The following is a 24,352-nucleotide window of genomic DNA, read 5'->3' on the forward strand; positions in this document are numbered from 1 at the left end:
CTTAACATCAAAGGTTTGTTTCCAGACTGGTGACAACCAAAAATACACAGAGATAACATAAAAGATCAAAAGTACCGAGTTTTGTACTAACTGCAAATAAGTTATCAAGATGTTCCACAATACAAAACTCTTCAATTACTAAATAGACAACAAAATGTTGTAGCTGATTAAAAAAAGTTCAGAATAATAGGCAATGTAAGTTAAGAGATCACAAATCATTAACATTATCAGCAAGATATCAGACTCACTTATCTATTTAGATATTTGTCACATCAAAGACACATGAAGAAGCAGTTTTTATGTCCTGAAGTAAAAAATGGAAAATTGCAATAAAACAATGCAATCAATTTCTTGAAAGCAAACAAAACCTGGACATTAATAGATTCTCCTGCACCTCAACAAGCCATTGATAATTGTTTGTATTATAAACTCAAATACTCTAATGATGATATGACTTGACAATTCAAAGTAAGACTTGTAACAGGGATCTCAAGTAAATTGTAAGAATAGATTAGTGTAAAATCTGAAGTTTAGTGACCAGATTTGAATCAGTATTGATTGTTGTATAATTGCAGATTCCAGAAACATATGTCTTGAGCAGCTTGGTGCTCAGACTTATTATATTTATGAAAATTTATCTGAAAGTATTCATATGAGTTAGTCACAAGTTTTGAATATCAAACTAAACAACTGTGTAAATTGCACTGAATCTTTTTTGGCCTGAAACAAGCTTTTAGGTCCTAAAACCAACATTTTACTGCACATTTATATACATTTTTACTCACCCAACAAGTGTAGATACATGTAGGGTCACCAGACAGGATGCATTAATTTTAACTATACATGTTGATAGTGGCATGACAGCTGTTAATCATCCTGTTACAAATAACTTCCTACTAAGTGAAATACGGAAAGAATATGATGTCACATCCAGAAAATTGGGTATTTAATTGGCCTGCAGGCAGAACAGTTAGCAGGTGTTTCTACATGCATCATAAAAAGTTTAGCATCACCTCGGTTATGAAAATTCCGGAATGTATACAGAAAATTGGAATAGAGATTGGAATAGAAGTCAACATAAACATAATTTGCGCCCTTTTTACTGCTCATGGAAACCACACATTGCATGTTGTACCACCATACAGTGAGACCTTCAGAGGTGGTGGTCCAGACTGCTGTACACACCAGTAGCTCTAATACCCAGTAGCATGTCCTCTTGCATTGATGCATGCCTGTATCCATTGTGGCATACTACCCACAAGTTCATCAAGGCACTGTTGGTCAATCTTGTCCTACTCCTCAACAGTGATTAGGCATAGATCCCTCAAAGTGATTGGTGGGTCATGTTGCCCATAAACAGCCCTTTTCAATCTATCCCCAGGCACGTTCAATAGGGTTCATGTCTGGAGAACATGCTGGCCACTCCACTCAAGTGATACCATTATCCTCAAGGAAGTCATTCAAAAGATGTGCATGATGGGGTCTGAATTGTCGTCCATGGAAACGAATGCCTCGCCAATATGCTGCTGATATGATTGCAGTATTGGTTGGAGAAGGGCATTCGCATATCATACGGCCATTACTGTGCCTTCCATGACTATTAGCAGCGTACATTGGCTCCACATGATGCCACCCCAAAACAGCAGGGAACCTCCACCTTGCTGCACTCACTGGACAGTGTGTCTAGGGCATTCAGCCTGTCTCCAAACACGTCTACGATGATTGTCTGGTTGAAAGCATATACGACACTCATTGGTGAAGAGAACGATGCCAATCCTGAGTGGTCCATTCAGCTGTTGTTGGGCCCATCTGTACTGTGCTGCATTGTGTCATCGATGCAAACATGGACCTCACCATGGACGTCGGCAGTGAAGTTGTGCATCATGCAGCCTACCACACACAGTTTGAATCATAACACAATGTCCTGTGGCTGCACGAAAAGCATTATTGAACATGGTGGTGTTGCCGTCAGAGTTCCTCTGAGCCATAATCTGTAGGTAGCAGTAATCCACTGCAGTAGTAGGCCTTGGGCAGCCTGAGCGAGGCATGTCATCGACAGTTCCTCTCTCTCTGTATCTCCTCCATATCCAAACAACATCACTTTGGTTCACTCCGGGACACCTGGACACATCCCTTGTTGAGAGCCCTTCCTGGCACAAAGTAACAATGCAGATGCGATCAAACCACGGTATTGACTGTCTAGGCATGGTTGAAGTACAGACAACACAAGTTGTGTACCTCCTTCCTAGTGGAATGACTGGAACTAATCGTTTGTTAGACCCCCTCTGTCTCATTGAGTCTGTGGTGCATTGTCTTAGATGAATGTATCTCTGATGTTCAGTTATCTGTGTGCTAATCAGTTGCCCTATCTCACCTATATATGCCAGTCCACATTCACACCTGATTTCATTGACTCCAGCAGTATGTAGCTTGTCAACTGCATCTGTAGACACACATATATTTACTGACCCTTGACATTTGTAGATTGTTAGTGATTTGGGTTATTTTTACGAGTATCTTCCAAGGGATTGTGCAACAGTTTGGGTTCAGTGGCATGTACCTGTTGGAATACATGGCCTACAGTCAGTATCCAGCAGTCAGATGATTAATATATTGGTTTTAATATAATGATGTCAAGTGCTCTCTATCTCAACTATGGTATAAGATATTGTTGCTTCTGCTTTAGGTTAGGCTGAAAGATAATTTGGTTGTGAGAGGGTGAAGCCAAGGAATGTGGACACAAAACCGTGTGTAATGTTGATTCTGGATAACTAACTGATCTGTCATATTGTCTAAAGTTCGGTATCAGATGGCAGACAATACCTTGGATATAAGTTGGAAGAGACAATGAATGTAAATACAAAATTTTAGTTGTGATGACAGACTGATGCATACCATCACCCAAGAACTACTAATGTTTCCAGATGATAATTGTAGTTGCATAAGCAAAGATGTTTTTACCTGAAAATACAGTTTGTTCATAATGCTACTGTTTTATATTACAGGTTTATTTCTTTTCATAATAAAAACATTATGCTGTAGATACATCACTGTTGACTGAAAATCAGTTGCAACTTTGTCATCTTAATTATACCCATCTATGTTGGTAGGCACTTCTACCAATGAATAACTTAAAAGCATGGGTAGCCCTTAGTTACTATGCCTATTTTTCTTGTTTAGTTCAAACAAAATAGAATTTTTAGGAAGAGATTATCTTTTTTTTTCATTTATTTTAAGGAAACAAAAGTTGTGGGGCAGAGAGTAGGATACAAATCTTCCTAGTTGATGCAAATCGAATGGCTTCAGGGCGACTGTTTATTAAAGCTAACTTCAATGGGTAGTTGTGGCCTGTTTTTCTCACATTTGTGTTGTTGTTTTCATGGTGATGAAAGAGAATGGAGAAAATGAAACCGACTGGAGGCATACTGCCTACTCATTTTTAATAGCACAATGGAGTCCACTAACCTCAACATCTCCATCTGACAAAGAGATGTCCCAGAGGTGCAATCGACTTTTTGAAACTATCTATATGGTGATATAGGTTAAGATTCCAGATACCACACACTGCAGCCATTCACCCTGGTGGGCCCTCATTTGCGAGTAAATGATGGGGGAAAAAAAAAGATCGGAACTTTGTGCGATACTCAGTAGCATTCAAAAAGCTGCATTACACAGTCAGGTTGAATGGTGTAACAGATAGGATAACAGCATTGGCTGCAGGAGGTTGAGGGTTCGAATTTCCTCAGGTGCAGTAAGTTCTTTCTCTTATTTTTAAATCTTTATCAAAATGACTTTGATCATAATTTTTATTCATTTAATTAGTTTAAATGTAATTTTTTAATCCCATTCCTTTGTCACATAATTTTAATCATATTATCAACTTCTTCATTTGCCCTAATTTTTCTTTCTGTCATTCTTTCTCCGCTTGAAATCTTTGTTCATATGTTTTTAATTAATTTTATGTATTAATTTAAATTTAATTTATTTTGTTTTATCACCCTATTTTTTCATCCACGCTATATCTATTTCTCATTTGGCTTAAATTTTGTTTAACGTATAAACCTGTCTTTCATTTAAATTTTCATATGTATTATTTTGTCCATAGTGCAGTAGGTATTTAGGTTATGTTTTAAATGTTTATATGAAGATTACCATGGGAAAAAATTACACTTGCTAACAAAAATACATTTTTCGCACCATTGCACAAATAGTAATAGATTATTTCATCTGTTTCCTAACTGATATCAGAATTTTCAAATAACTGAATATTATAATATAATAGAGGGAAACGTTCCATGTGGGAAAACTATATCTAAAAATAAATATGCTGTTACTTACCAAACGAAAGCGTTGGTATGTTGATATGAGACAATAAAAAACACACAAACACACACACATTTCAAGCTTTCGCAACCCAAGGTTGCTTCGTCAGGAAAGAGGGAAGGAGAGGGAAAGACGAAAGGATGTGGGTGTTAAGGGAGAGGGTAAGGAGTCATTTCAATCCTGGGAGCGGAAAGACTTACCTTGGGGGGAAAAAAGGGACAGGTATACATTCGCACACACACATCCATCTGCACATATACAGACACAAGCAGACATTGTAAAGGAAAAGAGTTTAGGCAGAGATGTCAGTCGAGGCGGAAGTACAGAGGCAAAGATGTTGTTGAGTGACAAGTGATGTACGAGGGGCGGAAACTTGAAATTAGCGGAGGTTTAGGCCAGGTGGGTAATGGGAAGAGAGGATATATTGAAGGGCAAGTTCCCATCTCCGGAGTTCTGATAGGATGGTGTCAGTGGGAAGTATCCAGACAACCCGGATGGTGTAACACTGTGCCAAGATGTGCTGGCCGTGCACCAAGGCATGTTTAGCCACAGGGTGATCCTCATTACCAACAAACACTGTCTGTCTGTGTCCGTTCATGCGAATGGACAGTTTGTTGCTGGTCATTCCCACATAGAAGGCTTCACAGTGTAGGCATGTCAGTTGGTAAATCACGTGGGTGCTTTCACACGTGGCTCTGCCTTTGATCGTGTACAACTTCCAGGTTACAGGACTGGAGTAGGTGGTGGTGAGGGGGTGCATGGGACAGGTCTTACACCAGGGGTGGTTACAAGGGTAGGAGCCAGAGGGTAGGGAAGGTGGTTGGGGATTTTATTGGGATGAACCAAGAGGTTACGAAGATTAGGTGGACGGTGGAAAGGCACTCTTGGTGGAGTGGAGAGGATTTCATGAAGGATGGATCTCATTTCAGGGCAGGATTTAAGGAAGTCGTATCCCTGCTGGAGAGCCACATTCAGAGTCTGATCCAGTCCCAGAAAGTATCGTGTCACAAGTGGGGCACTTTTGGGGTTCTTCTTTGGGAGGTTCTGGGTTTGAGGGGATGAGGAAGTGGCTCTAGCTATTTGGTTCTGTACCAGGTCGGGAGGGTAGTTGCGGGATGTGAAAGCTGTTTTCAGGTTGTTGGTGTAATGGTTCAGGGATTCAGGACTGGAGCAGATTCATTTGCCATGAAGACCTAAGCTGTAGGGAAGTGACCGTTTGATATGGAATGGGTGGCAGCTGTCAAAATGGAGGTACTGTTGCTTGTTGGTGGGTTTGATGTGGATGGATGTGTGGAGCTGGCCATTCGACAGATGGAGGTTGTAACGGAACATATTAAAAGCTTTACTTTACCGAAGTATGCGATACCCTCCAAATTCAACCAGTTTAACGAGTATTTATGATTATAGAAAAGTTATTGTGTATGTTAACAATGATTGCATAACGTGTCTGCATAAACAGTCAAACCATTAAATTTTACTGAGTAACTGACCCACATAAAAGTTTATATCACTTGATCACTGATACAGCAAATGTCATCATGTAAAAACACTAAGTTCATCTTAAATAATTAATATGAAGTACGAAAAATAGTGGACAACTTAGGTATTTTGGATCTCCTTAAATAAAAATCACCCAGTGAAACCTATTTATTCACTAGGAGCGTTTTCACTCAGTATTCACGTAATCAATCCTATTTTAGACGAAAACCAATGTAATTCTTAATAATTCATGTTATTTACTTATTTATGCAAATTAGAGAAGTCAATTGACAAACTTCTAAAAAACGGCCTTTTTGTAACAAAGAATTATTCTGTCAAGTCAACAAATCTGTCTGTCATTTTAATAACATGTTAAATTATGTCACTTGATGCAAATTAATAACTTTTCTGCACAAATTATGATAACAGATGTACATGTGACTTGTAAACTATATCTCTTTTTAGTAGTTCTTTGACAATGTTATAAATACAAGCAGCAAGAACGGTCGGGAGAGCAGTCGGAATGTCACTTTGGTAAAGTGTGTTTGTGTGTTACTGTTTGAGGTGGATAAACAGTGCAAAGAACATGTAACGGAAGTACTACTTTGTGTTGTGTCATGGTCTTTGGTGGACAGTAGAATTAAGATGGCCACTAGAGTAATAAATGTTTGAAGTTTACATATTTGTTGGTTTCGCTCATTCTTTATCATCAAAAGCACATAAAAAACACGGGACCTCATGTTTTTAACCCTAGACAACCGGATGTAGAGCCAGCATCAGCATCGAGAGACAGCAGCGATCCAGCAAGTAGCAGCGATTACTACAACACAATGCATTTTAATGGCGCCGACCTAACATCAAGTGCTAACAAGCTCCGTAAATGGGAGTGAAATAGTGCGATTATAGCAATTAGCAATATCTACGACCAGGCGACCATTACAAGGTCAACGTCAATGAAAGTGGCATGGGATTTGGAGTAGGACCAGGTGAATCTGATGGAACCAAAGGAGTTGAGGTTGGAGAGGAAATTCTGGAGTTCTTCTTCACTGTGAGTCCAGATCATGAAGATGTCATCAATAAATCTGTACCAGACTTTGGGTTGGCAGGCTTGGGTAACCAAGAAGGCTTCCTCTAAGCGACCCATAAATAGGTTGGCGTACGAGGGGGCCATCCTGGTACCCATGGCTGTTCCCTTCAATTGTTGGTATGTCTTGCCTTCAAAAGTGAAGAAGTTGTGGGTTAGGATGAAGCTGGCTAAGGTAATGAGGAAAGAGGTTTTAGGTAGGGTAGCAGGTGATCGGCGTGAAAGGAAGTGCTCCATCACAGCGAGTCCCTGGACGTGCGGAATATTTGTGTATAAGGAAGTGGCATCAATGGTTACAAGGATGCTTTCCGGGGGTAACAGATTATGATAAGTCGTAAGGTCAGTATTGCCTCACGTAATATAATTAAATTCATATTTAAAAAAAAAAAATTCCGGTTGGAAAAAGGACAATATAAAGAAGAATGAAAGAAATGAAAACGTTCATACGGTGATTAAAAATTACGTGACAAATTAATAGAAATAAAAAAAATTGAGTGAAAGAAATTATGAAGATAATTTTAAGAAAGATGAAAGAAATTATGGCACCTGACAAGATTTGAACCTTTTTTGTGTAATGTATATAAACTTTTATTTACTGAATAACATACCAGATTTTGACAAATCACTTCACCTGTTTCGCATTTCAAAGACAACTGATCATTTTGGGATTGTCCAGGTCTTTGGTTTATGAGTCTCTTTAGTTTGTGACTGTCCCTTGAACTGAGTTCATTAGTGCTTGCTTATGCATTTTAGTACATCAGTTTGCCTTTTCTGTGACAAGGGAAATGATACATTTATTTATACAGAGCAAATGGAAATCAGAAAACATTTGGATGCAATATGGAGCTGAATTACACAAAAAAAGAAAAATAATAGCAGTAGAATCTCTTGTTACTTATCCCCAGTTTGACTACAGTGGTATTTTATGTTGTGTATGTTTTATATTTGAGGCCGTATGGTAACGGCCATATGGTAATGGCAATTAATGTTCTGTGCATTGTTCTTATAGGTTCGCTAGCACATAGAGGCAGGATATTTCCTGGTTGACACTGTATGGTTCAGACTGTTTCTGAATTTAATATGGTGTTGTATTTTAACTACTTACATAATGTATCTAAAAAAGGGGAAGCAAGAACATGCATAATATTAGGTCACATAAGAAGAAGGAAAGGTACATTGAAAATCAGCAAGAAGGAGCATTTATTTTAACTTCCAATGTTTGATTTCCCTGCTATTCGTGATTATGTTGAGTAGAGCAACCTTTTACGTATATCCACATTTCATCTATACAAAAGAGAGAGAGAGAGAAAAACAAATCATGTTACATTTAGACAAACTGAGTAAGAAATATCACGTTGGGGTGCAATGGGAAATGCAAAATATAGAATAAATTTTATAAAAGTGAGAAGCAAGAATAGGAGAGACAGAGCAGAGAGAGAGGTAGGCAGTTATGGTGAAAGAGAGGGCACATTTAAATATGTAAACATTAACTGATTTCAGTGGTGCACACTAACTGATTTCAGTGCGCAGCTGTAATGATAGCATGATAATCACTCTTTGGCACACGTTGTGTTTGCACACAGGTGAGAATAAACACACAAAAAGGATTGTGATGATGCCGCCATTAGAATTTTGTTGTGAGAAACATAAAAAAGGAAACACTTTTTACTGTCATTTTATTGCACTTTGAAATACACCTCACAATTCTTAATGCTTTTGAGGTGTAGGAGGGGGTTGACGGCAGTGATGAGGATGTTGGGTGTAGGGGTCGGTAGTGGCAGTGACGGCAGCAGTCACATGACATTGCGGCAGGCATCCCTGAAGGCAGGGGTCAGTGGTATCTCCAGGAAGTTGTGGAAAGTCTCGCAGTATTGGGCATATTGTTTTGCCCTCTTATGTTCTTCCCACAAGTCCACAAGGAATTGCACTGTCCGATTGTGTTTTTGTGAAGACTGTGTGGGCCATCAAAGGTAATATTCACACTGTGGCCATGTGCTTTTGTCTGGGGAACAGTTTTGCTTCAGGGACAGTGAGTGCTGTAACTTGTATATTGTGTGGATCACTCCTGTTTATGTGGATTACCATTTTTTTGCATGTTGCCCATATATTACTGCTTGCCCTGATAAGGAAACAGTGTTCTGTAGTACCCTTTTGGTGGCAGATTTCACAGTTGGGTGATTTTTTCATATGGATTAGGGTCAGCATCTCATTTGTTGGTATGATATTGTGCACAATCTTGAACCACATAGATTTGGAGTGTTCTGGTGTTGCCCATCGTATGATGTTTTTCCAGACTACTACCTAGTTGAGGTCTCGAAATTTTGTCTCAATTTTTGTCTTGCTTGTGTGCCCTCTCAGTGCACTTAGATGTTTTTTGCTGTTCTTAGTTGTGTGTTAGCTACAGTGGGGAGTGCGTAGCTCTTGTTGAGTGTCAGTTGACTGATGTTACACATCTTGAAGGGGATATGGCTGGTGTCTGCTGCACATCCTCTCACCATGGCCTGTAGGTGTTTATTAGGCATGTCATGATGCTGTTTGCATTCTTATTTTCATATGGATTGCTCTGTGGAGAAACAACGCTGCACACTTAATTTTCACTTTGACTAATCCGAGCCCTCTTCCTCCTTCCTCAGCGAGCACGTCAGACTTTGAAGATCTCCCGCATCCACAACAGCTCATAGATCACTCTTGCAATATCTGTTGGTGCACATAGTATCTGTGTGATTTGACAGGATTGTTGTGTTGATCAGTTCCACTCTTTTTCCCAGTGTTAGGTTTCCATTCACTTGTGTGAAGGGTTGTTTGCCAGATGCTGCCATCTTTAGTGCACATTTTTGTATTTCTATCCTGAGTGTTTTATGGATGTCTGTTATTCAGTATCACTGCTTGTTGGTTGTTACACTCCCATTACCAATGGGGAGCAGCACTATTTTCCTGAGATTCATCCTTGTTCCTGATGCAGTTTGGAATGTTTTCATGATTGGCTCAATTTCGTCAATATCCTCTTCATTGTTGATAAAAATTCCCACAGCATCGGCATAGGCTAAGCATGCGACCATTTGTGGTCCTATTTGGTAACCATTTAAGCTGGCTGCCAGTTTCTACAGGAGTGAGCCAAGTGCTGCCATGAAAAGGGCCATGGACAGTAGGCAGCCTTGTCTTGCAGACGTCCCTAATTTAATTCCTCTTAATGTCCATCCACCTATGGATATTGTTGATGTGGCATTCGTTAGGAAATTTCTTGTGATTTGAATAAATCTGTGGCCAAATCAGAATATTGTCAGCAGTTGCGGTAGGTACCAGTGGCTGATCCTGTAGAGAGCCTTGTGAAAGTCATTAGAAACTATTGCTATGGTCACTCTGGTGATTGTGGCACGCACAATGCTGTCTTTGTATGTGCAGTCAGAATCAAAAATGCTCCTGCCATGTACAGCACACATTAGCCTACGACTAATGGGCTTCATTAATGCTGTCTTGATGTTGTCTGCGAGCATTTTGTAGCAATCTTGTAATCTGTATTCAACAGCCTTATCCATCTGAACTCCTTGACCTGTTTCACTGCCTGTATATTTGGGAGCAAAATTACCATCCCTTCGAAGAATGAGGCTGGTATTTCTGCTCCATTTAAGATTTCATTTACTATTTCAGTTAAGAAACCACCCAATAGGTCCTAGAGTTGGCTTTAGAATTCCTTGAGGATGCCGAAGGCACCTGGTGCTCTGCCATTTGTGCTGACTTTGAGAACGGCTCTCACCTCATCCTCAATAATGCTTTTGGTCAGTAGTACCCAGTCTGCACTGCTCAGGATCTGATGTGTTTCTAGTAGGATGTCTGCCATTTTGACGTTGGCCGTCTCTTTGCTTCCAAAGAGGTCACTGAAGTGATTTTCTACATGGTGTAGGATTTCTTGTTTAGTGGACAGCTTGTTTCCATAATGGTTGTAGAGTTTAGTGATGAGCTTGCTGTTTGCACATTGCCTTTCTCTGTGTCAATGGTGCACAGTGGCAGGCTCATCTTTGATGATGCCGTGTTTCTGGCTACAAGCAATGACACCTTTCATTCATTGTCATTTGATGTTGAGGAGATGTGCTTTCAATACTCTCATGTATTCAGTTACTGTGGGTTGTCTGAAGGGTGTTTAGGGCATCTTTTAGACAGAGTGCATAGAACTCTGCCATGCTTTTTCCCCGCACTGTATCTAATCAGCGATCTTCTGATGGCTGGCCTGCCATGTTCTACCCACCATCTACAGTGGAGTTGTATGAATCTCGCCTTTCTGAACATTCTCCTATAGTCTTTGTGATTTCAGAGTATTGTGTTCATTTTCCGTCTTCTTTTCTGACCAGTAATCTTTCTCCTCGGCTGGTGGATTTTGGTACCATATGCACAGTGATCAGAGAAGATCACTGGACAGACTTCTACATGTGATACAGAGGTGGTCAACTCTCTGGTCACATACATGTTGTCTAGTCTGCTTTTCCCCCTGTTGTAGTGGAATGTGAACTCTGTGTTGTCCCTGTTGTGCAGACACTATGTCTCGATGAGCTTCAGATGCCTTATCAGCTCTTGCAGCTTTGCACATAGATTTGGCCCTGGGATCTGATCTTCTGGCGCTGCAACACAATTAAAATCCCCCTAGCACAATGTTGGTGTTGTGTGGGAGGAGTTCGGAATTGCATTCACTGAAGAACTGACTTCTGGCACTTGTTATTCATTCCCGACGGTGCATATATGTTTATGAATAGCGTTCCTGCAATTTCCACCACCAAACCATTCTTGTCTATCATTAGTTTTGACTCTCCTGTTTCTATTTCTTCTCTGACCATGACTGCTGTCTCTCATGGGGTTTTAGCATCAATGTTGCTCTAAATGTGATAGTCCAGTGCCTCTTATCTTTGCACTGTTACTATCTCTGGTAGAAGAATTATGTCTGCTGTTCTGTGCTGCAAGAAGTCTGAAAGAGCCTCTAATTTCACTGAGGAATTCATTCGGTTGACACTGCATGAGAGGATCGTGTGCACCGTTTTCCCACGAATTTACAGTGGTAGGCATCAGGCACTGTACGGGCACAGGTCAAGTGTTTGCTGTGGCCAGTCCAGCCATAGGACCACATCCTTGTGTTGTTTGTGGTCTTTTTGTATTTGTGGGTGCTGTGTCTGACACTTCTGCATCGCTTGTATCCATCCGTTTCCCATTTTCTTGGGTTTTCGTTTTTGCCAGCTTTTGCTGTTCTACATTATTCTCTTTTCTCTCATCATCAGACTCTTTCAGTATGCATGCTATTTTGTTTACTGATTTCTTGATCTTATTTCGCACAGCTCGCTGAATGTCTGCGGTATGTTGCTGATGGGTCTGGCCCGCTGACTGGTCACAGCTGTTTCCTGGATGGGGGCACCAACCTCTGTGATCCTCAGCCACTGGGCAGCAGAGGAGGGGGCGGGGGCCTGGGCTGGTTTGCTCTCCACTGAGTGCTGCTCACCCTCTAAGTCGGAGCTGAGCTTTCACTTCTCCCCCACACCAGTCAAGGCCAGAGAGGCAGGCTGGGCCTCTTTGCACGTGGCTAACGGTGCTGTCGCTACGGTGGTGGCTATGGCTATGGTCAGCTCTTCATTTGCACGTGGTGCTTCATCTGTTAACACTCCAGTGTAGCCATTCTGTTGTGGAACAGTCATGCTTTCCGTGCATGGCAGTTGTGCCGGTTGTTTGCTCCTTGGGCAGTTTGCTCACATGTGCGCTAAGGACCTACATATTGAGCAGGTCTGGGGCTAGCTGCTGTACTGCATGACCCCCTCTGTCCTCCTATCATTAGGGGAGGTGGTACATGCTTCTTTAACACAATTTAACATACCTAATGCCAGAGTCCACCTCGAACCAAAGTCCCGCACCTCAGAACCCACAACCTCCTGCATGTGAAAGTGTTATCTTATCCATTACACCACACAACCAGACTATATGATGCAACTTTCTTAAAACTATTGAATATCACACAAAATTCCGACTCTTTTTTTCATCAGTTACTTGCAAACGAGGGCCCACCAGGGTGAATGTCTGCAGTGAGTGATGGATGAGATCTTAAACTACTTCACATCATAGATGGTTTCAGAGTTGAATGCACTGCTGAGGACCTCTCCTTGTGAGAGACAGATCACCATGAACAATGCCATATAGTCTGACAAGTCTGAGGGGTGATATGAGATTTAACCCAGGACATTGACACAGTACTTATATCGGTACTCTGTATTCCATCTACATACTTTAAATTTTACTGTCTCAGCTCAGTAGATCTGGTAATTAAATGTGAGTACTGGTATGATGGAATTAAGAATTATTTTAAAGTTAAAACTGAATGTCATATTTTAATGTTTCGAGTTTTAAAATGAGCTCTCTCACTATAATAAATGATTGATCATGTGTAGTTGGTTCAGATGTACTACATCTAAATATAAAACATTTTTATAACATACTTATCCTTTGCAAGGATGAATTGCCTTTCCACTTCATAGAGTGTCTGTTTGTGTCTTTTTTCCTGCTCAGCAATCTCTTTTTCTTGAAGGCTGAACTTGTTCATTAATTCATCTCGTTGAATTCGAAATTCTTCCAATGAATTCAGCTTTCCATCTGAAGAAAAATAAACACTTTTCATAATATCTCTTCATAGGACTGTAAGGGATTACAAAGCAGAAAATTAACTGATTTAGCATGCTCTTCATGTTAAGATGTTTTGTTTTTAGGAAACATGATAACTGGATCCTTAGCAGGTGTACTGTTTTTCATATGGGATGAGAGTGATTAAAACACATACACATTTACAATTATTAATGAAGAAACTCAAAACTATAAAAGAAAGCTCATACTCTGTTAACTGTTACACAAACAACCAAAATTTTAAACAATCATTCTGATAAACATTGCCTCTTTTCTATTAATTGTAGGAAGGAAGTATTTTCTGGACCATTTCACACACTGGGCACATTTTCTGAATGTTTTGATACAGATGCTAATAATATCCAAAAGTTTCTCCATTAATCAATTTTCAATCACGCCAGTGCCTCAGATTCATATAAAGTTCTTTATTGATGACTGTAAATTAATTTGCTAAGAAGATTACAAAGACATGGTGAAGACATGGTTCATTTAAAAATGAACAAACCATTTATCCTAAAATCTAACACGTATAACAATGAAAATAATCGATTACTGACAATATAATGTACTTGGATAGATAAAAATATACTCACCAAGTGGCAGCAGGAAAACACACACAAAAAAGAAAGCTATACTTATTCCAGCTTTCAGAGTAAGTGGCTCCTTCTACTGGCAGAAGGTTTGGAGGGGTAGGAAGAGGGGTGAAGGAAAAGGACTGGAGAGGTTTAGGAAAAGGGGTAGATTTTGGGAAAGTCACCCAGAACCATGGGTCAAGGGAGACTGACCAGACTGGATTTAAGGGCCCATCCAATAACTCTCCCCTGACCCACGGTCCTGGGTGACTTTCCCAAAGTCTACCCCTTTTCCTAAACATCTCCAGTCTTTTTCCTTCACTCTCCTTCCTTCCCTCTCAACCCTTCTACCAGAAGAAGGGGCCACTGGCATCAAAAGCTTGTAAGCATAATCTTCTCTTATGTGTGTTCAGTGTTGTAAGGCAACAGAGATAATATGCTAGGCAAAATAGACCGGAAAATACTTGTTTGTGTTTTGATGGGCACTAATTTCCGTTGCATAGTGTTTTGGTTTTCTATTAATTGCAACGAATTATAAAAGTATGGTGATAAATGTGTAAAATTATATAATGTATTTAAATTTAAGTATTTAAATATTATAAAATGCTGTAAACGAATTGTGGCCATGTTTGGGGATTATTGTGACTAGTGTGGTGTCATGTGACCTGACTCAGGACTGTGGATATGAGTGGGAAAACGAGGTCTTTTGTCTTTGGCCGTTGTGGTGGCGAGCTGGGAGCGGCAAAGTGCCGCAAGTGCAAGCATGGACGCCAGTGTATGCGGAGGAACAACATGAAAGTGTGTGGGTGTGAGACAAACAGTGTACAAATTGCACCGATTATTATTTGTGAACATAAAAATGCATGGCCACAACGTTAAAGTGTTTCTTTTGAATAAATAAGTTTCAATCTGAACGTGTATAGTTCAGTTCACTACATTTCAAAAGCCAGCCAATATCTGACTCAATAATAGGGGCGCAAATGCAACCGTTTACTACCAATCCCCTTTGCAGATGAGCCACATGAAAAATAGGTAGTAAACAAGCTGGAGTTCAGTTGCAATTGGGGGCTCGTCTGGGATATGACTTTCTTCTCTATTCCATAGTATTTCGGAATCAGATGTCCATCTGATGTTAGGCTTTTGAACAGTCAGTGTGGGGGCTCTGAGCTAAATCGGTGCATTAGCAGTACTGGAGTGTTTGTGCTGGACAAGATACGCGCTGCCCCTTGTTTACGCCGATATAAGGCCACCACAATTGTGAGGCAGTCATTTACACAGTATGATTAGTCAACCACGTGTTGCCATGGGTAAAACCGCTGTTCGTGCCGTGTCCATGTGTTACCGCGGGTAAAGCAGTCGTCTGTGCCATGTCCACATGTTGCCACAGGAAAAAACCGTCGTCCGTGCCATGTCCATGTGTTGCTATGGATAAAGAAGTCGAAGCTGATGTATCCACGTGCTGCCGATGATCAACGCCGTTGTCCGTGCCACCGACCAACATGACTACATGCTGCCAGGGGCCCACGCAACATGTTCTCGCTCCTGATCGAGTTTGCTGTGTGTCCACGCCGCCGACTATGATTCATTGCATAGCTGTGCTGCGGAGCTCACTGCAGACATCGCGTCACACGAGGATATAAAAGATAAGTACAGCCAGCAGCTACATTGCAAAATTGTGCCCTTTCATTAGCCATGGCCGATGAGACGCGTGAATCTGAAAGTGACGGCGAATCAGTGGATGTTAGGAGTAACTGTAGTAGCCCTAGCATGCCAAAAGAAATAGGCTGGATACCAGGAAGTGACCTGAGTAAATTTTTTGTAAAATTTACTAGTAAATTGGGAGAAATAGACTCGAAAATAGAGAATATAAAAACTGCAATAGTTGGAGAAATTGATTTGAAAATAGGGTATATGGAATTAAGGCTTAGTGATAAAATAAAGACAGTGAGTGAAAAATTTGATCAACTAGATCTCAAAATCACTCAAGTTACAGATAAAGTCGAAAACACAGTTAAAATTGTTGAGGGAATTATTGAGAGAGTTGATGAGGTTGAAAGAGGTCTAGTAGCCAACGTGGACACTGTGCAAAGTAATCTTGTGGGGCAGATTCAGGTACAAGAACAAAAATTCACATTATTTCAAAAACAAACAGAGGTAGACATTGTATCCATTAAGATAGGAGTGCTGGATTGCCATATGGGGATTACTGACAATAAGAAGGAATTAGAAAGGTAAATAAATGTCTTGAGGGAAACGGTTAATACTGTGGCAGCAGGGAATGGAAATTTAGTGTTGGGCCTATGGGGCATGGATTTCAGTCAAAACCTTTTAGTGGGGAGAATAAATACCATGCAGTTGACTTTCTAGCTGCGTGTAAGGATAACATTGTGACAGGGATGAGTGAGCAGGCAAAAATTAAATATGTTAAGAGGCAGTTGGAAGGGGGAGCTCAGACATGGGCGAACCAAAATGATGATAAATTTTGTGATTTTAAAACCTTTGAAAACCTGTTCTTGAACAAATACTGAGGCCAGGCAAAACAATTAAGATTGCAGAACGATTTTTTGAATGGACCCAGTTACAAGAGTGGAAAGGAAAGTACGAGAGAGTTCTGTGTTAGAGAACTGAATAAATTAAATCATCTGAATAGGCCACTGGGTGTATTAACAGAAATATCTACACTAAAGAGAAGATTACCAGAACATTTGCAATGGGATTTGATTCACAGTGTAACAGATTCAGTGGAGGAATTTCTTAATTTTGTGGATAATATGGACAGGGCATTGTGTTACAGACCTAAATACATTGAACATAGGGAGAGTAGAAGGTATCATGAAAGGGGAAACAGTATTAATTATGAGTACAGTAACAATCATAACAGGTGGAGAGAACATAGAAGTAATCAGGATAGAGATTGGAGAAGCAGGTCACAAAGATATAACAGAAATTTTAAGGGGAGGAGGGGAGAAGAGACAATTTCGATCAGAAGAGGAGTGACAGAGAAGGTATGAGAATAGGAATGCCAGATGCAAATGGACAGGGTAGGCAATCAAAAAACTAATTGATTCCTCACTTAAGGTCCACAGGGGGGCTGGTAATTATGTGAACAGGGCCAGACAAGGACATGATGGGATGAGTAATAAAGTCAGCAAGGAAAATAGGGAAACTGGGATGTGTCATATGGATGCTGTCTTGGGAAATGAAAATCTGTGGGGAGGTTTCAACAATTATAGAAATACAGGTAAAAGGTATAAGAGGAATAAATCGAACAAGGCTAATATCAGCAATGAACAGTGTGAGTTTAAAATTGACGACATGTTTAAAAGGGAAGAGAAATTACAAGCAGAGGAGGACAATATTGGTTTGTGCGCAGCAAAATTCATTGAAAGATCAGACAGAGGTAATTTCATCAAAAGGGGAAACAGAAGTGGATATGGAATTAAGGGGCAATGTTCACAGTAATAATGGATGTGATGAATGGGTTGAGATGTCTGTTGGAAATAGTATGGAGAATTGTGGAAAAGGTGAGGAGAGGGTTATTCAGTGTGATGTAAAGGCTAATGTTGTTGTTGTGGTCTTCAGTCCTGAGACTGGTTTGATGCAGCTCTCCATGCTAATCTATCCTGTGCAAGCTCCTTCATCTCCCAGTACCTACTGCAACCTACATCCTTCTGAATCTGCTTAGTGTATTCATCTCTTGGTCTCCCTCTATGATTTTTACCCTCCACACTGCCCTCCATTGCTAAATTTGTGATCCCTTGATGCCTCAGGACATGTCCTACCAACCGATCCCTTCTTCTAGTCAAGTTGTGCCACAAGCTTCTCTTCTCCCCAATCCTATTCAATACCTCCTCATTAGTTACGTGATCTACCCACCTAATCAAGGGGTGTATTTGACAATGCGGAAAATGCTGGTAAATTACCTACTGATAATGTTACTGTGCTTGTGGGAGCAGGTGTTAACTGTGGTAGTGATAATGACTTCAATGTGGATATGGAAATGTGTAATGATATGGAGAATGTTGCTGTAGGTTGCCCAGAAGATAAAATTGAAAGCTATGTTTTCTTAACTGATGAGGATGCAAGCCTGAAAGATGTTAATTGTGGATGGTTAGGAAAGGAGGAGGCTGATTATGATTTGAGTGATTGGGTGTCCTATGCAAAATTACATAAAGCTTTGATGACTGAAGAATGGGGTAAAATAAAATTTAAAATTGCCAGAAAATTGGAAGAATTAAGTGAAGAACAGAAAGTTGAGTTTGCTGTTAAGGATCTGTTTGAAGGGGATACTGATGTATGTTTTGGAGAAAGACCTAAAGATATTTGCATTATGCAAGAGGAAAGCAGGAGTGAAGTAGAAAGAGATTTATTACAGGAATCAGGGCTGAACAGAGTAGAAATAGAGGTGATACAGCCAATAATTGATATCAATGTGGGAGGAATTACAGATATAGCATTATTAGACTTAGGCTCAAGTTTATCTGCAATCTCTGAATCTTTCTGGCAGCAAATTAAAGGTTTAGGATTAATAGAATTACCAGTTACAGGAGTCAAAATTAAGACGGCAACTGGGACATCAGCAAGCCCATCAGCAGAGAAGTTATTACTGGAATTTAATAGTGATAAGTAGTGTTTTGATATTAGTTGCTTTGTAGTGAAGGGTTTGGCATTGAGTGTAATTTTGGGTATGGACTTCTTGTACAAGTATGACTGTAGCATCTTTGTAAAGGACAGAGTGGTAGAATTTTATGCTGGTGGAGACAGACAAAGAATAAAATTTAAAGGGCAATTAAAAGGAGGTGAGACAATGACTCATTTACAAAGGATAGATGAGGTAGGTGATGAAATGTGCACTGAACAGCAGATATATGACAAAGTAAATGAAATGGGACATTTAAATGCAGAACAAAAGGTGCAGCTTACAGATTTATTGTGTAAATATAAGCATGTGTTCTCTGACAGACCTGGAAAAGTTGTAGATTTCAATTATGTTTTGAGGGTATTGCCACATGAAGTAATAAGGGCCAAACCTTATCCTACAGCAATAGCTAATAGAGAGGCTGTAAGGACAAGGATACAGAATATGTTGAAGTGGGGCATACTGGAAATGGGGAGGAGTGAGTATTGTAATCCAATAGTAGTGGTGAAAAAGAGGGATGGTTCTATAAGAATAGTATTGGATGCAAGAAAGCTAAATAAAATAATAGTCAAAGAAAATGATCAGCCAGAGAACATGGATGAACTGTTGCAAAAATTTTATAATGCTAAAATTCTGTCAAGTGTTGATTTGACTTCAGGGTTCTGACAGGTGCAATTGGCTGAAGAGAGCAGAAAGTACACTGCTTTCTTATTTGAGGGCAGAACTTATATGTTTACAGTTGTGCTATTTGGTTTATCAATATCTGTAGCAGTTTTTGTAAGGGCTTTAAGTCATATGTTGGGTGATGAACTAATGAGAAAATTGACAGTGTATGTAGATGACATTTTGATTACGAGTAGCAATTGGCAGTGCTATTTCAGGAGAGGGTAGTAGATGGGAAGACCGAGCACAGGGCAATTGCTTTTGCAAGCAGAATGCTGTCCAAACATGAATTAATGTATGGTATCTCAGAGAAGGAACTTTTAGCCATAGTTTTTGGATTTCAGAAGTTCAGGATATATGTGGAAGATAGGAAAGTGATTGTTTACACAGACCATAAGGCTCTGAGCTATTTGCAAGAATGTAAGCTGTTAAATAATAGACTCATGAGATGGGCCATGTTTCTACAGCAGTTTAATTATGAGATAAGATATGTTAAAGGCGCAGACAACAATGTGGCTGATGCCTTATCAAGGTTACCTTTCATTGGAGAAGAACATGAAGGGAATGGAGACGAGAAAGAACTACAGATATTGTATATGAAAGGAGTGGGTGGAGAGAAGGAAATCAGATCCATCTGTAAGGACATGAGGAGACTTCAGAATGGGGACCAAACCTTAAAGTTTATCAAAACAAACTTTGGAAGTAAAGAACATGAAAAAATAGCTAAATATTATACAATTTATAAGGGTATTTTATTTAGACGAAGAAATTTGGACAAAGAGGAGTGGAAGGTATGTTTTCCAGATGAGCATGTGGAAAAATTAATCAATTACATCCACCTTAGCCATGGGCATTATGGGGCTCAGAAATGTTTGGAAATACTGCAGGACTATGTTAGTTTTAACAACATGGCCAGGAGAGTAAAGAGACAGTTGGCTTCTTGTGACAAATGTCAAAAAGTGAAGTACAATACTATTGCAGTACAAGGAGAGATACAGAATATTGTTCCTAAAAGAAATGGTGAACTGCTGGCTATTGATTTATCTGGGAGGCTGCCAACAGGTCGAGTGGGTGTAAAGTATGTTCTTTTAGCTGTTGATGTATTCTCAAAGTTTGTAAGGCTGTATCCACTGAAAAAGTCCACTAGCCAGAATATAATTAACAAGCTAGAGGAAGATTACTTTGTGAATGTTATAAAACCAGAGAATGTTCTGTCTGATAATGGAGCACAATTTGTATCTAGCGTGTGGGAGAAGTTTATGCAAAGGTCTGGGATAAAGCATATAAGGATTTCAGTGTATCACCCTGTGGGAGACCCGGCTGAGAGGTATATGAGGGAGCTGGGTAGGCTATGTAGGACATATTGCAGTAAAAAGCATAGTACTTGGGCAGAATACATAACTGTGTTTGAGGATCTTATGAACACAGTGAAGAGTTGTGCGACAGGATTCTCACCCTATGAGCTCACGAAAAATATCAAGCCAGACAATCTAATAGCAGAACACATAGATTTTCAAGGCTTGACAAGTCAAGAGAAGATGCAGATGGCCAGACAGCAAATGTTAAAGAAAGGGCATAAAGGACAGAGGAGGCATGGAGAAAGGTATAAGACAACAAAGTTCAAGGAGGGAGATAAGGTGCTGGTGAGGAACAAGAAAAAATCCAGTGACATTGATGGTGAAATCAAAAAGTTATTTGAATTATACCATGGACCCTTTGAGATAACGGGTTGTCCACACCCTAATGCATATAGGTTGGTATATCCAGAGTCCAAAAAGCCATTTGGACTGAGAAATGTAACGGAGTTGAAAAAATATGTGGTGAAAGAATAAAGGGTAAGGAAGCGAGATTCTCATGTATACTATTGTCTAGGAAAAAAAAAGAAAAAAAAAGGGGGTTGTGGTATGACTACTGTATGCAGCAATAAAAAAAAATATTGGGGGGCTATGTATACGTGTATTTATAATTGGAGTATTATTCGTGTTACTGTGTATGTTGTGATGCCACTGTTGGTGGTCAACAAACTTCACTACTGTATGTATTTGCAATAAGGGAATCTGTTGTCCAATGGATTGGCACAGCTGGTGTGGGTGTGATAGTAGCCTTGTTGAAAGTCATACGGGAACTGAAACCTACTGTATATATATGGTCTCTATTTCTGTATAAATATGTGGAGAGTATAGGAGGGAGGAAATCTGCAAATAGTTTGTTTAAAAAAAATAGTTGAGATTTTATTAAAATTTCTAATGTATCTGTGGCACCTGGAGTTGATACTGGTGCATAGGGGTAGGACTGTTGCTGGGACAGTAATGTAGGGCAATCACTAAATATGCGAATTGTAGAGGCATATGGGAAATAATTAACTTGCTTATTATAAGACATTCATGAGGGAAGTGAGGGAAAGAACACAAATGGCTAAGTGGATGCTTGTAAAAGTTTATGACCTTGGTGAGTTTGTTTGCCATTTATGATTGAATCTAGTTAGCCATGGAAATAGCATAAAAGAATGGGTTTCAAGATATTGCCAAATATTATGTGAAAATTTATATAGGAATTCATGGAAAAAAAATTGAGCGTATTTATGTACAGTGATATAGCTGTATGGATGCTTAAAAAATATAAGAATCTGCATCTGGGAATAAATTCTCTTGGTGTGGGGGGTAGAAGTGTCGGAGCTCCTGATCTGGGAACATTTGAAGGGTGAAATAGAATATATTTTACTATGCCATATTTGTGTTTGATTTGTGTGCATGTTTGTCATTTGTACAAACCTCAATAAGAACTGATCAGTGAACACAGGATGTTCCAGGGAGTGTTTGGATAGCCTGACTCCTGGGAAATGTGGGTCTGGATGTCTAGGCAAGATTTATGAGGATTTGATTAAATTTTGATAGGATGGCTTGGCTAACGAGAGGAAGCACAGTACTGCTGGCTGACAAGTTTGCAAAGCCTGCATTCCAATGCATAAACCTGTGAACACAAGGATCTGGTTACAACAGCCTCGTGCAACTTACAGAAACAACTGTGTAAAAAAGCGAAAGTGTTAATGTGCAGCAAGTGTGCAACCTACATATAGACTAACATGGGCATTTATATAAGTTTCTTTGCATTTTGCCTGCCCAATCACTCAATAGGAGACTATCTAATTGTATATTTGAGTTGGATACATTGTTGGATAATATTTGTATGTTTTCTGATAACAGTACTTACACTGATTAACTCACCACTATAACACTGTTCTACTTGTTTTGGTGCCATTATAGTTATAATTAAAATGTTTAATATATAAAGTAATATGGGTTCGCTCCATTTGGTGCTACTTCATGTTGCTATTACTAAGGTAATGTCTCCATGAAGTGGGGGTATGTAAGGCAACAGAGATAATATGCTGGGCAAAATAGACCAGAAAATACTTGTTTGTGTTTTGATGGGCGTTGCATTTCCGTTGCATAGTGTTTTGGTTTTCTATTAATTGCAACGAATTATAAAAGTGTGGTGATAAATGTGTAAAATTATATAATGTATTTAAATTTAAGTATTTAAATATTATAAAATGCTGTAAACGAATTGTGGCCATGTTTGGGGATTATTGTGACTAGTGTGGTGTCATGTGACCTGACTCAGGACTGTGGATATGAGTGGGAAAACGAGGTCTTTTGTCTTTGGCCGTTGTGGTGGCGAGTTGGGAGCGGCAAAGTGCTGCGAGTGCAAGCATGGACGCCAGTGTATGCGGAGGAACAACATGAAATTGTGTGGGTGCGAGACAAACAGTGTACGAATTGCACCGATTATTATTTGTGAACTAAAAAATGCATGGCCACAACATTAAAGTGTTTCTTTTGAATAAATAAGTTTCAATCTGAACATGTATAGTTCAATTCACTGCTGTTCAAAAGCCAGCCAATATCTGACTCAATAATAGGGGCGCAAATGCAACCATTTACTACCAACCCCCTTTGCAGATGAGCCACGTGAAAAATAGGTAGTAAACGAGCCGGAGTTCAGTTGCAGTGTTTTCCTATCGCCACTTGGTGAGTAGACTTTTATCTATCTGATTACAAAATTAATGTATGATTATTTTGGATTTCTTGCTGATTATACTGCTCACAAATCCCAGCAACATATTAAACCTGATGCTACTGCTTGCCCCAGGTAGATTCCTAATGCGTACAGCCCCAAATGATTATTTGGATCTTTGTTGTCTATGGGAGATGGCACACCTACAGCGCTAGAAAACTACTATGGAGAGCTACTGTATCCAGGTGCTCTACTGAAAACCAGTGTATATGTAAGGAGGCTGGTTTGGGAAACCATCAACGATGTAGTACACGGTGAAGTACTAAAGTTTAAACTTGAGTTTATTCTTATTCCAGATAAATCCCAGTTACAGCAGCACTGCAAGCCTGTGATAAAGCCCATTCAATACACTATGTCAATTCATTACTTTTAATCGCACAGCATAGTCAAATGAAAAATTAGATGTGTACAGCCAGTCAATAATTTCTATCATACTCACACAGCACTCTCAAACTCACCAATAACAAGGGACCACCACAGCATATCTAACCCTGAAATTCTCTCTCCTGGGGAAAACAAATAAATTTAAAAAATTAAAAGAAACCCCAGTCTTGCTACCAAAAAGTCTTTTTCATCCACTTAGCTCATTTTGCTTCATTGTTGTGATCTCATTCCCTCTATCACTTTACATTTTACTTTATTTAATGGTAGAGTGGACATCTTTAGTTGCTGTTTTCTGCCAGTACACTGTTGTGTTCAGCAGAAGTTTAGCGCTCCTTCTCAATATTATTGTGCGCCAGGGTTTCCATTCTGATGAAGAATTACTGGATTATGTGGACAGTTTACCAGAAGTAGTTTCTAAAGGACAAGGTATTTTTGAATGTGATGAGTTGTATGATAAAAATGACAAATGAAATCAAATAATCATAT

General features: G+C 39.6%; 1 protein-coding gene across 1 annotated transcript in view; it reads right to left on the bottom strand.

Annotated features, from left to right (window-relative positions):
- The window catches only part of LOC126187853 (cilia- and flagella-associated protein 157), a 171,377-nt gene that overhangs the window by 96,001 nt on the left and 51,024 nt on the right, over positions 1–24,352 (bottom strand). Inside the window, exon 4 of the mRNA XM_049929168.1 lies at positions 13,351–13,504. Coding sequence (XP_049785125.1) covers positions 13,351–13,504 — 154 coding nt within the window. The remainder of the gene's footprint in view (positions 1–13,350; positions 13,505–24,352) is intronic.

The sequence above is a fragment of the Schistocerca cancellata genome, chromosome 5, assembly GCF_023864275.1.
Source record: "Schistocerca cancellata isolate TAMUIC-IGC-003103 chromosome 5, iqSchCanc2.1, whole genome shotgun sequence".
NCBI lineage: Eukaryota > Metazoa > Arthropoda > Insecta > Orthoptera > Acrididae > Schistocerca > Schistocerca cancellata.